We start from the raw sequence: 13,740 nt of genomic DNA on the forward strand, positions 1-13,740 counted from the left end.
AGAGACATGGAGAAGAGGGGACACATGTTGATGTAGAAGAGACATGGAGAATAGGGGACACATGTTGATGTAGAAGAGGGGACACATGTTGATGAAGAAGAGACATGAAGAAGAGGGGACACATGTTGATGTAGAAGAGACATGAAGAAGAGGGTACACATGTTGATGTAGAAGAGACATGAAGAAGAGGGGACACATGTTGATGTAGAAGAGACATGGAGAAGAGGGGACACATGTTGATGTAGAAGAGACATGAAGAAGAGGGGACACATGTTGATGAAGAAGAGACATGAAGAAGAGGGGACACATGTTGATGTAGAAGAGACATGAAGAAGAGGGGACACATGTTGATGTAGAAGAGACATGGAGAAGAGAGGACACATGTTGATGTAGAAGAGACATGAAGAAGTGGATTTTGCACAATAGGTGACCTTTAACATGTTTTGTATTGACCCTCTCTATCTGTCCTCTCTCTCCTCAGTAACTGCCCCTGCTCTTTGGCTGCAGCTCTCGCCCGAGCCACGGCCGACAGCCTGCTGCAGACCGACCTCTCCATACACCACATCAACAAGACCCCCGAGGAGGGACATGACCCTGTAACACGTGAGCACACACACCCAGCTGTTTACATGAAGATGGATATCATTGACAGCCTCTGTTTTCCCTCTCTTTGGTTTCCTAATCACATCCAGCAGGGGATTTCCTGTCTCTCTCACTCTCTCTCTCTCTCTCTCTCTCTCACACACACACACACACACACACACACACACACACACACACACACACACACACACACACACACACACACACACACACACACACACACACACACACACACACACACTCACTCACTCACTCACTCACTCACTCACTCACTCACTCACTCACTCACTCACTCACTCACTCACTCACTCACTCACTCACTCACTCACTCACTCACTCACTCACTCACTCACTCACTCACTCACTCACTCACTCACTCACTCACTCACACACACACACACTTTATCTAATATATGTGTATCCCTGTTGGAGGAGCCTGTGACCTAAGATTTCCATCATCATAACTACACTGTTGCTATGTACGAATGAAAATAAAAGCTTTGAACCTTGACACCTTGAAACACAACGTCAAATTAGGTCTCCAACTCACGTACACAGCAGCCTCCTCTAACCTCCAGGGTGTTGTTGCACAGACTCACAGTCCAACTCACTAAAAGGATTATCAATACATCACATGTTGTTCATACAGCCCGATATTACATTACATGTCACTTGTTAGACACTTTTATCCAAAGCCACTTACATACTCAATACTGTGGGCAATCCCCACAGGAGCACTTTGGGGTGAAGTGTCTCAGGGACACAACGACATGCTGACTGCAGTGGGGTTTGAACCTGTGACCCCCTGATCCAAACACCAACGCATTATCCACTGCGCCACACGCCCCCCCGCTGCTTTGCAGACCACAGCATACCCTTTTTCCTCAGACCCTAGCAGCTCAGAAGGAAAAACTCCCCCCAACAAAACATTACTAATGGGTTAAATAGTAGGAACTAAGGACCTCTCCTAGGACAGATGTGCTATAGAAAATAAATATTACAGAATAAACAGCGTACAGTTACAACAGACGAACCAAAGGTGGTGTGATGATGATGATGATGATGATCAGGCTCTTTCTAACCATAGTCACATTATAATGAAAAATACTTTTATACATTTCAATATTAAGTTTAGTTAATTATTTTACAGGAAATACAGCATCCACATATTTACCAATGATCTTCACCGGTGTGTTGAAGAATATTATTAGAATATATTGTATTATTTATTTACGGACTCCTTTTTGAGTAACATTTTCCCAAAGAAACTGGGAGCCTTTTTTTTTAAAGCTGAAACTATATTTGTGATTTATTTAGTTGTTATATCTTAGTACAGGGTAACAAAGTATTGAGAGAAAGATTTTCATGGGATTTGTTGACATAAAAAAAAAGTCCTTGCTGTTTAAATAGCTCAAACGCAGAGATGAAGAGATTATAATTAAACATTATTTAATAAAAGTGTGAAAGAGATGCAGAATTTGTCTAGAGACACTTTGTTGGTCTCTTTAGGAAAACGCCTCATCTCCAGTACACCGTTCTTTATTGATCTCACCTTTATCAGACTGCTGATAGCCCAAATGTCACACGTTAGAAAAGTTATGAAAAGTGTTCAATGTTGTCGTTCTTCACCTCGCTGTGTGTGTATTTTCAAAAGTAATACTTCTGGTGTTGCATAACAGATGATCCCTGCCTGTTTGAAGTCGCTTCCCTGCACTCTGTAGCTGTTTGCAAGGTGTTATGGGTAAATCCTGCTGCCAGACGCAACATCTTTATTTTGGAGATGGGGAAGGCGCTGTTTTTTGTAAGTGCATGTCGTTTTAGGAGCTGGAGGGGTGGTCGGAGGAAATGGGACACAGTGTAGGCCGGTCCATTTTTTGTTTGAGCAGCGTGAGAGAGAGAGAGAGAACGCTGGCAAATGACAGGAGAGATTATTATTCCACCTGCAGCTAACATTAGTAGGTCAAACACACACACAGCCCCAGTCTTTGTTATCAGAGCGATGGAGCCCTCGTTCTTCGTCCTGCTCCACTAATTTCTCAATGACAGTTTCTGAGAAAAAGTAAAACGGGTCCCTGCGGGGCGTGACCCTCCCAGAGGACGGGGACTTTTCAAAATGTGATTCTTGACACAGCAGAACAAGTTAAATCCTTTTAGTTAAACATACAATCAGTCAAAAAGGATCGTACTGTGTTCTTTATTTATTTTCAGTAACATAGGGGTCACGCTTTTTACAAGTTAATAACATTGTTATTCATATAGTTTTACCTTGCCATATTTTAAAGTTGAATAAAAGATAAGGGTGTTATGTGAACTACATTTATCAATTAAAGTAGGTCAGACAAACACGTCACCTTCTTGTAACATTTCACACACCAACTACTAATCATTTATTAAAACAAGTAATTGTCAGACTAACTAATAGTGTAAATAATCATTATTTGCAGCCCTCAGAGAAAATATATATCCCTACTTGAATGGAATAAAGAAGTAAACTGATCAATGATATAATAGATGTTAACAATTAATACTTTGCATACAAACATTGCTGTGGTATAACAGAGATAAGAGGAGTTGATGGTCCAACACACTAAACACAAAGAGAAATAATACAACATTTAGAAACTTCAAGAAGAGAAGTTGGGGAAGTTTTTATGATGTTTTTCGTTTAGCTACGAATTGCTTTTACTAGTCGGTCCCTAAAAATAATCTGTTTGACTGATTGTGACGTGTGTGTGTGTGTGTGTGTGTGTGTGTGTGTGTGTGTGTGTGTGTGTGTGTGTGTGTGTGTGTGTGTGTGTGTGTGTGTGTGTGTGTGTGTGTGTGTGTGTGTGTGTGTGTGTGTGTGTGTGTGTGTGTGTGTGTGTGTGTGTGTGTGTGTGTGTGTGTGTGTGTGTGTGTGTGTGTGTGTGTGTGTGTGTGTGTGTGTGTGTGTTAGAGATGGAGTCGGTGAAGTTGGCCTGGCTGGTGTTCAACCAGCTCTTCGAGGTGTGCTGCCTCTGGATGAAGGACCTGCCGTACCGCCGCCGCCCGCAGCCGTACTACGAGACGTCCATCCACGCCATCAAGAACATGAGGCGCAAGATGGAGGACAAACACGTCATCATCCCCGACTTCAACTCGCTCTTCAATGTTCAGGTATGACTCGAGATGGAAAAAGTACACTCATCCTTTACTCAAGTAGAAGTACAGATACTTGTGTTTCAAAATACTCTGGTGAAAGTAGAAGTACTGACTAAACTTCTTTACTCAATTCAAAGTAAAGAACTTTGAAATGTACTTCAGTAAAAAGTACCCATAACTAGCAGCTGTTTTAAAGAGTACCTGACCTCCCTTTATATTAATAGAACAATAATGTCATTGTTAGCTAATGAATGTTTCCATGCTGAACAACGGCAACATGACAACGTTTTCATTGGTCCCTCTTCTTTAGAGAAGACCAGGAAATGATGGATACACGGATCGTGTTCAAATCAATAGGCACGCAATGACTCTAAATAATAATGATCACGCCACCAAACACACATTCAGACTAAAGGAACCAGCCTGTTTGGAAAATGAGAGAAGTAGAAAGTACAGGTATTTGGGTTCAACATGTAAGAAGTAGAAAGTACAGGTATTTGAGTTCAACATGTAACAAGTAGAAAGTACAGGTATTTGTGTTCAAAATGTGAGAAGTAGAAAGTACAGGTATTTGTGTTCAACATGAGAGAAGTAGAAAGTACAGGTATTTGTGTTCAACATGTAAGAAGTAGAAAGTACAGGTATTTGTGTTCAACATGTGAGAAGTAGAAAGTACAGGTATTTGTGTTCAAAATGTGAGAAGTAGAAAGTACAGGTATTTGTGTTCAACATGAGAGAAGTAGAAAGTACAGGTATTTGTGTTCAACATGAGAGAAGTAGAAAGTACAGGTATTTGTGTTCAACATGTGAGAAGTAGAAAGTACAGGTATTTGTGTTCAACATGTGAGAAGTAGAAAGTACAGGTATTTGTGTTCAACATGTAAGAAGTAGAAAGTACAGGTATTTGAGTTCAACATGTAAGAAGTAGAAAGTACAGGTATTTGTGTTCAACATGTAAGAAGTAGAAAGTACAGGTATTTGAGTTCAACATGTAAGAAGTAGAAAGTACAGGTATTTGAGTTCAACATGTAAGAAGTCAAAGTAAAATGTCTTCAGAAAAAAATAAGATGGGATTCAATTAAAAGAAAGTTTCATCACAAAACAAAATTATATCAATTATTTGGAGAACAATAAGATATTTCTTTATCTCACAAAGTCTACCACAATAGGATATCGATTCAATTCAGTGGCCTGCACAAGACACCCATTTAAACAATGAGTTATGTATCAAGCAACTCAAATATGATCCACAATTGAAATACTGGTTTCTTAATGAAGGAAGTGTGCTTGGGTGGAAATGGTGACATAGATAGGGATTTTCTAAATGAAAGCATACCTTAAAGATGATGACACAGTATGCATTGCAGTTTAAACCACTAAAACAAACCTTTGATTATTGTATATATGTACTCCTTTAAGACCTGAAGTCTCTATGTGGTTTTGTGTTATTGAATCTATCTGCTAAATCACCCTTTTTGTCTCTCAGGATCAGGAGGAGCAGGCTTACTTTGCCGTGTTTGACGGTCACGGCGGTGTCGACGCTGCGATCTACGCTGCCAACCACCTCCACGTCAACCTGTTCCAGCAGGAATGCTTCAGACAGGACCCGATGGAGGCGCTCTGCAAAGCCTTCAGAGTCACCGACTTGGCATTTATGAAGAAGGCCCGACGAGAGGTAACCGCACCTACAAACAACAAAACCACAAAGTGTAAACTATTCTACTATTATAAGATAAGATAGGACTTATTTATCCCGAAGGAAATTGTTGTGCCAGAGTTACAAAAATACCATAAACACAGCAGTATAATAATAATAAAACTGTACACTAACAGTGCAATCAAAAGAGCAATTCAATAACTACAGGAAACATAGACGGTCACTTAATTAATGTAAATATTAAAAGTATTTAGATATAGATTTAGCAGATACCTAATTGCACGTTACAGTATGAGTGAACCTGCTACCAATATTACTGCTGATGCTCGTACTTCTTTACTACATGTTTGGGTGTTTCATGTTTTAACATGACAAAATGGCTTTAATGAAAGTTGTTGTAAATTAATTGTTTTACAGTCACTAAGTAATTCAGCTGTACTTGCATAAACCGTTGGGTAGAGAGAAATCATAATCTCTTCATTTGAAAACTTGTGGGGTAACAAGAACTGGTGTTGCAGCTGCTGCTTGGTGTGCACATTAAACACTGTAACGTTTGTGTGCGTGTGTTCGCAGCACCTGCGTTGTGGCACGACGGGTGTGGTGACGTTCCTTCGGGGCCGCACGATGTACGTCGCCTGGCTCGGAGACTCCCAGGTGATGCTGGTCAGGAAAGGGGAGGCGGTGGAGCTGATGAAGCCACACAAACCAGACCGAGAGGTAACACACCGGGTTCCACTTTAGCATCACACAGGCAAGGTTTAGATGAGAACAAAATAGCTAAAAAGATTAATCATTCATTTAAATCAGGGGTTGTCAAACTCAATTTCATCGCAGGCCACATTCCCATTATGGTTGCACTCAATGGGCCGGTTGTAACTTTAAGACTATCAATATATATATATAAATATATAATATATATAAAATAATATATTATATTACATTGTTGCCTCTGCATTGGATTATTATCAAATAGGGAAATAACTTCTTAATTAACTAATTCTGAAAACAGAAGTGTATGGCAAATAATTGCAAGTCTCTGCAGTGGCATGTCACAAAATGAGATGCATTCTGGGACATGTAGTTTATGGGCAAGTGCTTCTGTAAAGCTGCATGTAACCATATAATAAACATATTATATTCTTTCAGAGCTCTCACAGGCCACATAAAATGAAGTCCTTGGGTTTGACACCCCTGATTTAAATAAACTGCCATTCGAAACAAAAACGTATGAATGAAATATGAATTTGTGGTAAAAACATAGGTACCATGTGACCGTCCTCCCCACTAAACCACTTGATGTGTGTGTGCAGGATGAGAAGCTGAGGATTGAGGCTCTGGGAGGCTGTGTGATCTGGTTTGGCACATGGAGGGTTAATGGCAGTCTGTCTGTATCCAGAGCAATAGGTGAGCTGTTGATAAACACATGTTTACATACAGTATCATTTCATTTTCCATTCATGTTTCGGATTGAGAAATTAGAAAAATGATATTATCCATGACCTCTGTGTTTGGGAAAACATGGTAGGTCATTTGCAGTGGAATTTGTATTCATTACTAAAATGACTAATTTACAGACATTGAGGATTTTGCACGGGAGAAGGTCGCAGAACATCTCTCCTTTTTATTACACATTTCTAGATGTCACCAGTTAAAACTAGTCCCTTTTAAATCGTTTTTTGTCTCCGGAGACAAGAGAATCTACTCTCACTCTGTCTGTCCTGAATGCCAGTATTAGCAGAATAACCTTCGACATGTGTTGACAGGCGACTCCGAGCACAAGCCTTACATCAGCGGGGTTGCAGACCATGACATCTGCCCTATGGACGGCACAGAGGACTACCTGATTCTGGCCTGCGATGGTTTCTGGGACACGGTCAATTCTGAAGAGGCGGTGCGAGTGGTGAGCGACCATCTGGAGGAGAACAGCGGAGACACCGCCATGGTGGCCCACAAGCTGGTAGCCTCGGCCCGCGACGCAGGCTCCAGCGACAACATCACCGTCATCGTGGTGTTCCTGCGGGACCCTCGCTGCCCCCCACCCGGCGGCACTGAGGACAGGGAAGAGGGGGTGGTGGTGGGGGAGGAGGTGGAGGAGGAGGATGATGAGGCTGGAGGGGGGGAGCGCGACGGGGGAGAGGGAGGCAGCAATGCGGACAACGGGGGGAAGGCTCGCGGCGGCTGGCCCCTGCATCAGTGCTCGGCCCCCGCTGACATCGGGTACGAAGACCGAACGGACTCGCTCACAGACAGAACGAGCCTCTGCCTGCTGGGGCCAGCTCTGGAGGGCCGTATCTCGCTGACGGGGGCCGCGAGGCAGCCGCGCTCCATCTTTGGCCTCGACCTCTTCTCAACCTCCCACATGTATCCAGAGCTACGCCCACTGAGGCGCAGGTCCTGTCTCTCCTTCCTGACGCCCAGCATGTCTAGCTTCACGGACCCCCTGTGGCCCCATACTGCCATGTTGTTAGGCCAGGCAGCGAGGCGGAGCCACAGGCCCGGGTATGGCGGTCGTCGTCGGAGACCCGGAGCCTCCAAGGAGCTGCTGGGGCTGCTACCCTGCGGCCAGCTGCTGCCACACACACAGCGCCGCTCCATCAGCAGGCCTGGAGCTGCAGAGCTTCACCTGCCCCATGATGCCTCCATTTAGAGAGGCGACCCAAACCATCTCCTTCATTTATTCATCGGCCCCTCAGCTCGCCCTCACATCCACCTCTGCCTTCAACAACACGTCTTTCTGTCATAGTCGATAGTTGTTGCTCCTGCTGAATCTCTGTCGGAGGAGTGGTGCTCTCTGTTCCAATATGTCCCAATGTAAGCTGGCCCACTAAACACAAGCTCTGCTCCTTAGTGCTAAAAAACGGCATCCTTCTCCAATGCTCACTTGCATTCAACACATTAAAGTTGAATTGGAATGCTTGGTCGCTCGTGGTTTAAGCAGGGTCTGTTTTTAACAGAAAGAGAAAAAGTTATAGGACCAAATATAAATTTGATCTCATCACTTGCTTGAGAAAAGTAAGAATACACACTACCTGACCAAAACTATGTTGAAACCTGAAAATTGCACCAACATGTGATGGTGAACATGTTATTACAAACCCCTGAGTATTGATGTGCTCATTAAACTGTTCTCCTTAAGATGTTGGATCCTGGCAGCACAGAGTTGCTCACTTTCGGCTACAAAAGCATTATTGAGGCTTTAAAATGTTAAAAATACTTTCTTTTGTCATTTGTTCTAGCTGTAGCGTAGCATTAAGATTTCCCTTAACCCTAAGACTAAATTCATCTTTTGCAGTTTTCGTGTGCTTTTTTCACCTCTGATTTGGAAACAAGCTACATAGTAAACATAGCTGTTGAAAAGCATACTTAAATAACAACAACACTAATAGATAGTGTGAATTAAGAAGCACTTTATTATTTACAAAATATCACCATACGTGTATTATTAACATATCATCACTATTATACATTTTTAAATATCATGGGCAACATCAATGCCGGAATATCAAAACATCTTTACTTACAGCTGTAAATGGAGGATGTGCCAACACTTTCTTTTGAGAAAGATGTTGCCTATGTTGAGAAAAGCTAAACAATTTGAGTTTAATATATGGTTCGTGTGGACCATAAATTAAACTCTAATTGTGTAGCTTTTGAGAAGGCTGGAATATTCTTTGTCCCTGTTCTTTTGTCCCCATACAGACAATCGTCCAGCTATTATCCAGTCACAATCTGTCTACAGATAAAAGCACTTAACACAGGATTAAAAAAGATTAGCAGTCACTTACCTGAATACATGCTTAATGTACTCCATTATTCCAAATGGGGATATACTCCAGAGATAATAAGTGGAGAAGCATTTAATAGATGTTGTTGGTGCCCACGTTGCAAAAAGTGTATTTACAATTAAACAAAACCCATTGAACATATCTTATTTCAGCGGGCTTATTAAGTGTGAGCTATTCACATTTTTGGGTCAGGATAGATAAAAGCTGCAGAACACGTGCCTTTCAAATGTGTAACAAAAGTCTGCTTCCTGTACACATATATTCAGTTATTATTACATTACTGTGCTTCTGTTAAGTACAAGTCTGGCCTTCATGAGTCTGTGCCCCTTCTGAGGAATAGTTTAATAGTGTTGGGTAATATAATACTTACCATTCTTCCCAAGAGTTATGTTATGGCTGTAGCCTATGCTAAAAACGAAGCTAAAGCTAGCAGCTAATTAGCTTAGCCTAGCATAAAGACTGGAAGGCGGACCAGCTAGCTTTAGCCTCTGTCTTTTAGTAGGATATATGTATATTTAGGAGCTGTTTAAAAGTCAAAATACTTGCAAGCTTTGTAGTAATATAACAAACATTGGATTAAACCAAAAACATCTAAACCGTTATGCTACAAGGACGTTGTTAGCTCAAATCTTATCGTAGTCATTTTAGGAAAAAAATAAGATAATCCACTTCAGAGAGCAGAGTTTATTTATCAGTACATAATGAGGTCCTCACCAATTTAGGCTGACTCTTTAGACCCTACAGCACATTTATCACTGGATCTCTCTCTGGTTTGATGTAGATTCAACAATGGAGAGCCCCTCTTCCCTGCTGACAGTGGGGCAGATTTCCAACTGAAGTCTTTATGACACGTTTCATAACACCTGGCTAGCATGAAAGCCAGTTTCCCCATCAACATTCATTGGTCCATACTGTGTATCTAACAGCAAATATTGTTGTTCCTATTCAACAATATTAACGCATAGTAATAATTAATCAAATGTAATCATCAAATAATACTGATTAACAGGGTAAAATAATATTAGCACACAGACTGATCTGTGTCACACAATCGCATTACTGTGTCTAACCATACTTACTGATTATGAACTAACTGCACTGCAAACTTGGTCTGAAACTATGAAATCATAGCTAAACCCCCAAAAAATGCTTTGGCGTCCTCCTTTTAAGTTTTTTTGGAGCAAGCAACTGTTCACTAAACTATTTAATCTGAGATGGTAACGTTTGGTGTTTGTCTTTTGTTTTTCGGGGCTGGGGAAGGCAAAAAAAAGACACTCGCAACTCATTTTATAGGCTACCAAGTATTTGGAAGAATCCTTAGTTAGACAGCGTGTTGTGCCGGTTGTGCCCCGTTGCGAGTGGGGTTTACCAAACGGCCATTTTGGACACATTTATTATTCCCTAACATTCCTTAACATCGTCATTCCCACATTCTTTGGTTGAATTTCCAAACGCCAGGACGTGAGTGACGACCAGGTGCTGTAAATTGTGCCTCCACTTCTGTGGCACAGTCACACACATAAGGTGGTATCCGAAAATGTGATTCACCAGGTACTGGTTTGAGGGTCAGTCTTACTGGTAAACCATCCTGTGGACTGACTGAGCATCAGTGGAGCAGAATGTACCTCAAGGACTCTGTGTCGAAATGAGGAGGTTTCTTTTTTTTTCGATTGGCGAAGATTCGCATCTGAAAAGGCATCTTAGATATGAGGAATGTCCTGCCGGGACTCTACACAAACTAAAGCCACTGGATCCCTTTTAGAGAAATATCACTGCAGTTTGTCAAAAGGCTAGTTGATACACAAAGAAGATCTGGGGGAAATAAGGATATCACAGTCATATATAATATATTACGAGTACTTACTGTAAGTTTCTTAAGAAGTGTACATATTATAATTCTGTCTTGTAAAATCAGTGGTTTTTATCCATGCTCCACAAGGATCTGGATCCCAAGCCTCGCTTCACCGAGGTGGAGACGAGGGTGTGATGTTATCGAGGGGCATCTGTCTATAAACACTGCCGCTGCCTTCAAAAGCTACTGAACTATATCAAAAGGTTTTAAAACAGTTTGAATTTCACTAGAAGAGTTTTAGTTGAACTATTGTGGCCTAGCTGCAGTTACACCCTGCTTTCTTACCCTGACAGGAAATATAAAACTGGGGAGAACGTTATTTAAGATATCGGCTTAAAATACTGTTTCTCCAATCTGCAGCTTGGATTTGAACATGTTTTATCAGTAACAGCCTTTAAAAGAAAAACATCTTGCCAATCAAATTATATCAGTACTTTTTAGATGTTTTATTTCCCAGCTCAGCAGGTGTTAGTTGATTAGCTTGGCGTCAATTAGAGATGAGTAACACTTGAGCTGTGGTGGTGATTGAGGTCAAATGGAGTTTCACTTATAACCACTGTGTTGCAAGTCTTTTAGATAACATTAGATATTTTACATGGATCACACAGGGCAGAAAACTCTAAAGCTGCAACAGGGAAATGTTTTGGTCTATGGATCTTGTTAGAATGACAACGTTTTCTCGGGGAGTCTTAAAAACATTCACTTACAGTTTATTATTCCTGTAATACCCACAAAAATAGCTAAATTAACAATATTGCAAAAGAAACGTCATTCTGGTTTGGTGAAAACCATCGCTATTAAGACCTTAAAGTCCTGAAACATCACCACAAGTTATGCGTTAGCCGACACACAGAAGCTTAGCACGTTAGCATGCTAACTGAAATGTCATTAGACTTGCGGGTTTGGTCAAAAACCAAGAAGCCTATTGGACAAGTGTAATTGACCTGCTGGTGGCACTAGATGACACATTCAAATTTGACCTTGAACAAAAATGTTATCCTCATAGTCCACTAGAGAAAAATACAGGTGAGCACAGACGTCCACAGGATTCATTCTCTGGGGGACACGAAACATATCGTTTCTAAACATAAGTCTGTACCAAGATGGCCGACCGATTCTCTTTTTGGACTTTGGGTGCTCTGTAGGATTTTTATAATTACAACACAATAGCTTTTCTTTTGACAGGAAGATATTTTGCAAGATACTTGGTGTTTTGTCATTATAACAAGATCTAACAACAAATTACTTTTTTTAAGATCACAGATGTGGTGTTTTGGGGGAATAATTGAAGCACTATTGTCCCACCTCAGAGCAGCTGCAGTAGTTCTGGATTCCTGTGATTCGCTGAAGTAGTTTCAAAGCAGATGTTCAGTGTGTTCAAACTCTGAGATCTGGAGGGTAACACAGACAGGATTTCAAGGGTTTCATTCACAAAACCTTCACCAAAATCAGTTATACAGTGTTACTCAAAATATATCGCAAACTGCCAGAAGTTGTCACTGTATGAGCAATAAAAACATCACTCCTCTACCTAAGCTCGAGAAACCCACACTTCCTCCCTCACTCACGCTTTGCTTGCACTAAAACGTTCCTCTGAGTCGGATGTTTCCCTCCCTACAGAGGCCCTGAGAAGCAAGTGAGAAAAAAAACGAATCTGGTGTTACAAGTCTGATTTAAACAGTTTTCTATTGACTTAACCGTCAACATGAAGGATGTGTTGATTGCAACCACAAGGAGGGGGACATTGAGTAATAATCCTTGCAAAAACTTGTATTACCACAAGGTGGTTCAAATCAGAGAGGAAGACAATCCCTTTCCTCTCAGGGTGTCTGTAATTGTCGATGATGAAAGCTCCTATAATCACTGTCTCAACTATAGAGTGCCCCTCCAGGAATCTGCACTGTGTGTCTGTGAACACGCAAAAAAAGCTTTTTCTTTTCTCTGTAAGCAATAATGACGTTGCATTAAAAGGCTCTCTGAGGGCTTGTCTTCTGCTGAAGAAAGGAAAGGTCACCGAGCAGAATCCCTGAAGCTCCTGAAGTTCTTTTCTCATTCATTTTTCCCTCCATAGAGAACAGCACTGTACACTTCCTGGGAGAGGGCCGGGTCATTTGGAGCTAAAACATTTAGAAATGTACATGTCTGTGGGAAAAACGAATGTGAAGAAGATGGCTGGATGTTTGAGTAATTTTCAACAATGTACATTTAAAAAAAAAATGCTTAGCCTTCTTTGCACTCTGTTTAAATGTATGCTAATGTGGTTAATAAAGGGGAGGGTGTATAAGATTATGGAGGGCTGTGATTAGTCCTCTCAGTTTGAAGACAAGCCCCATGATTGGCTCTTCTTCAACAAGCAGGTTAGGTTAAAAACAAACAAAAAAAACTGTAAACACACGTTGAGTACCTGTATTATGTGTTCCTGTAGTATATAAATTATGTGTACTGTAACTGGTGACTAAATATCATGTATATAAAGATTAGAACAAGTCCTTGACTGATGCCTTTTCTTTCTTAAACAGTTGTGATGTTTGTCTTTTCATGCAAATTATTCTTCTCCAAGATTTCTCAGAAGAACATATTGTACTTTAAGTTAAAGGTGGGGTATGTCATTTATTTCAGAAACACTTTTTGTTATATTCCATGGAATGCTCTTAACATCCCGATAGCATTGAATAATATAATAAAGGCTTCGACAATAAGTACACAAAAAATGTCACCTGTGG

The 13,740-nt window shown here is 41.0% G+C and overlaps 1 protein-coding gene across 2 annotated transcripts in view; it reads left to right on the forward strand.

Annotated features, from left to right (window-relative positions):
• ppm1e (protein phosphatase, Mg2+/Mn2+ dependent, 1E) overlaps positions 1-13,505 on the forward strand; it is a 46,203-nt gene extending 32,698 nt beyond the window's left edge. For both annotated transcript variants that reach the window (XM_079648130.1, XM_079648129.1), the window contains exons 3-8: positions 482-603; positions 3,539-3,738; positions 5,210-5,398; positions 5,954-6,097; positions 6,691-6,784; positions 7,144-13,505. In XM_079648130.1, coding sequence (XP_079504256.1) covers positions 482-603; positions 3,539-3,738; positions 5,210-5,398; positions 5,954-6,097; positions 6,691-6,784; positions 7,144-8,027 — 1,633 coding nt within the window. In that variant the 3' untranslated portion in view covers positions 8,028-13,505. The remainder of the gene's footprint in view (positions 1-481; positions 604-3,538; positions 3,739-5,209; positions 5,399-5,953; positions 6,098-6,690; positions 6,785-7,143) is intronic.
• The last annotated feature ends 235 nt before the right edge of the window (positions 13,506-13,740 follow it).

This window comes from Notothenia rossii (assembly GCF_949606895.1).
Source record: "Notothenia rossii genome assembly, chromosome: 9".
NCBI classification, from domain to species: Eukaryota; Metazoa; Chordata; class Actinopteri; order Perciformes; family Nototheniidae; genus Notothenia; species Notothenia rossii.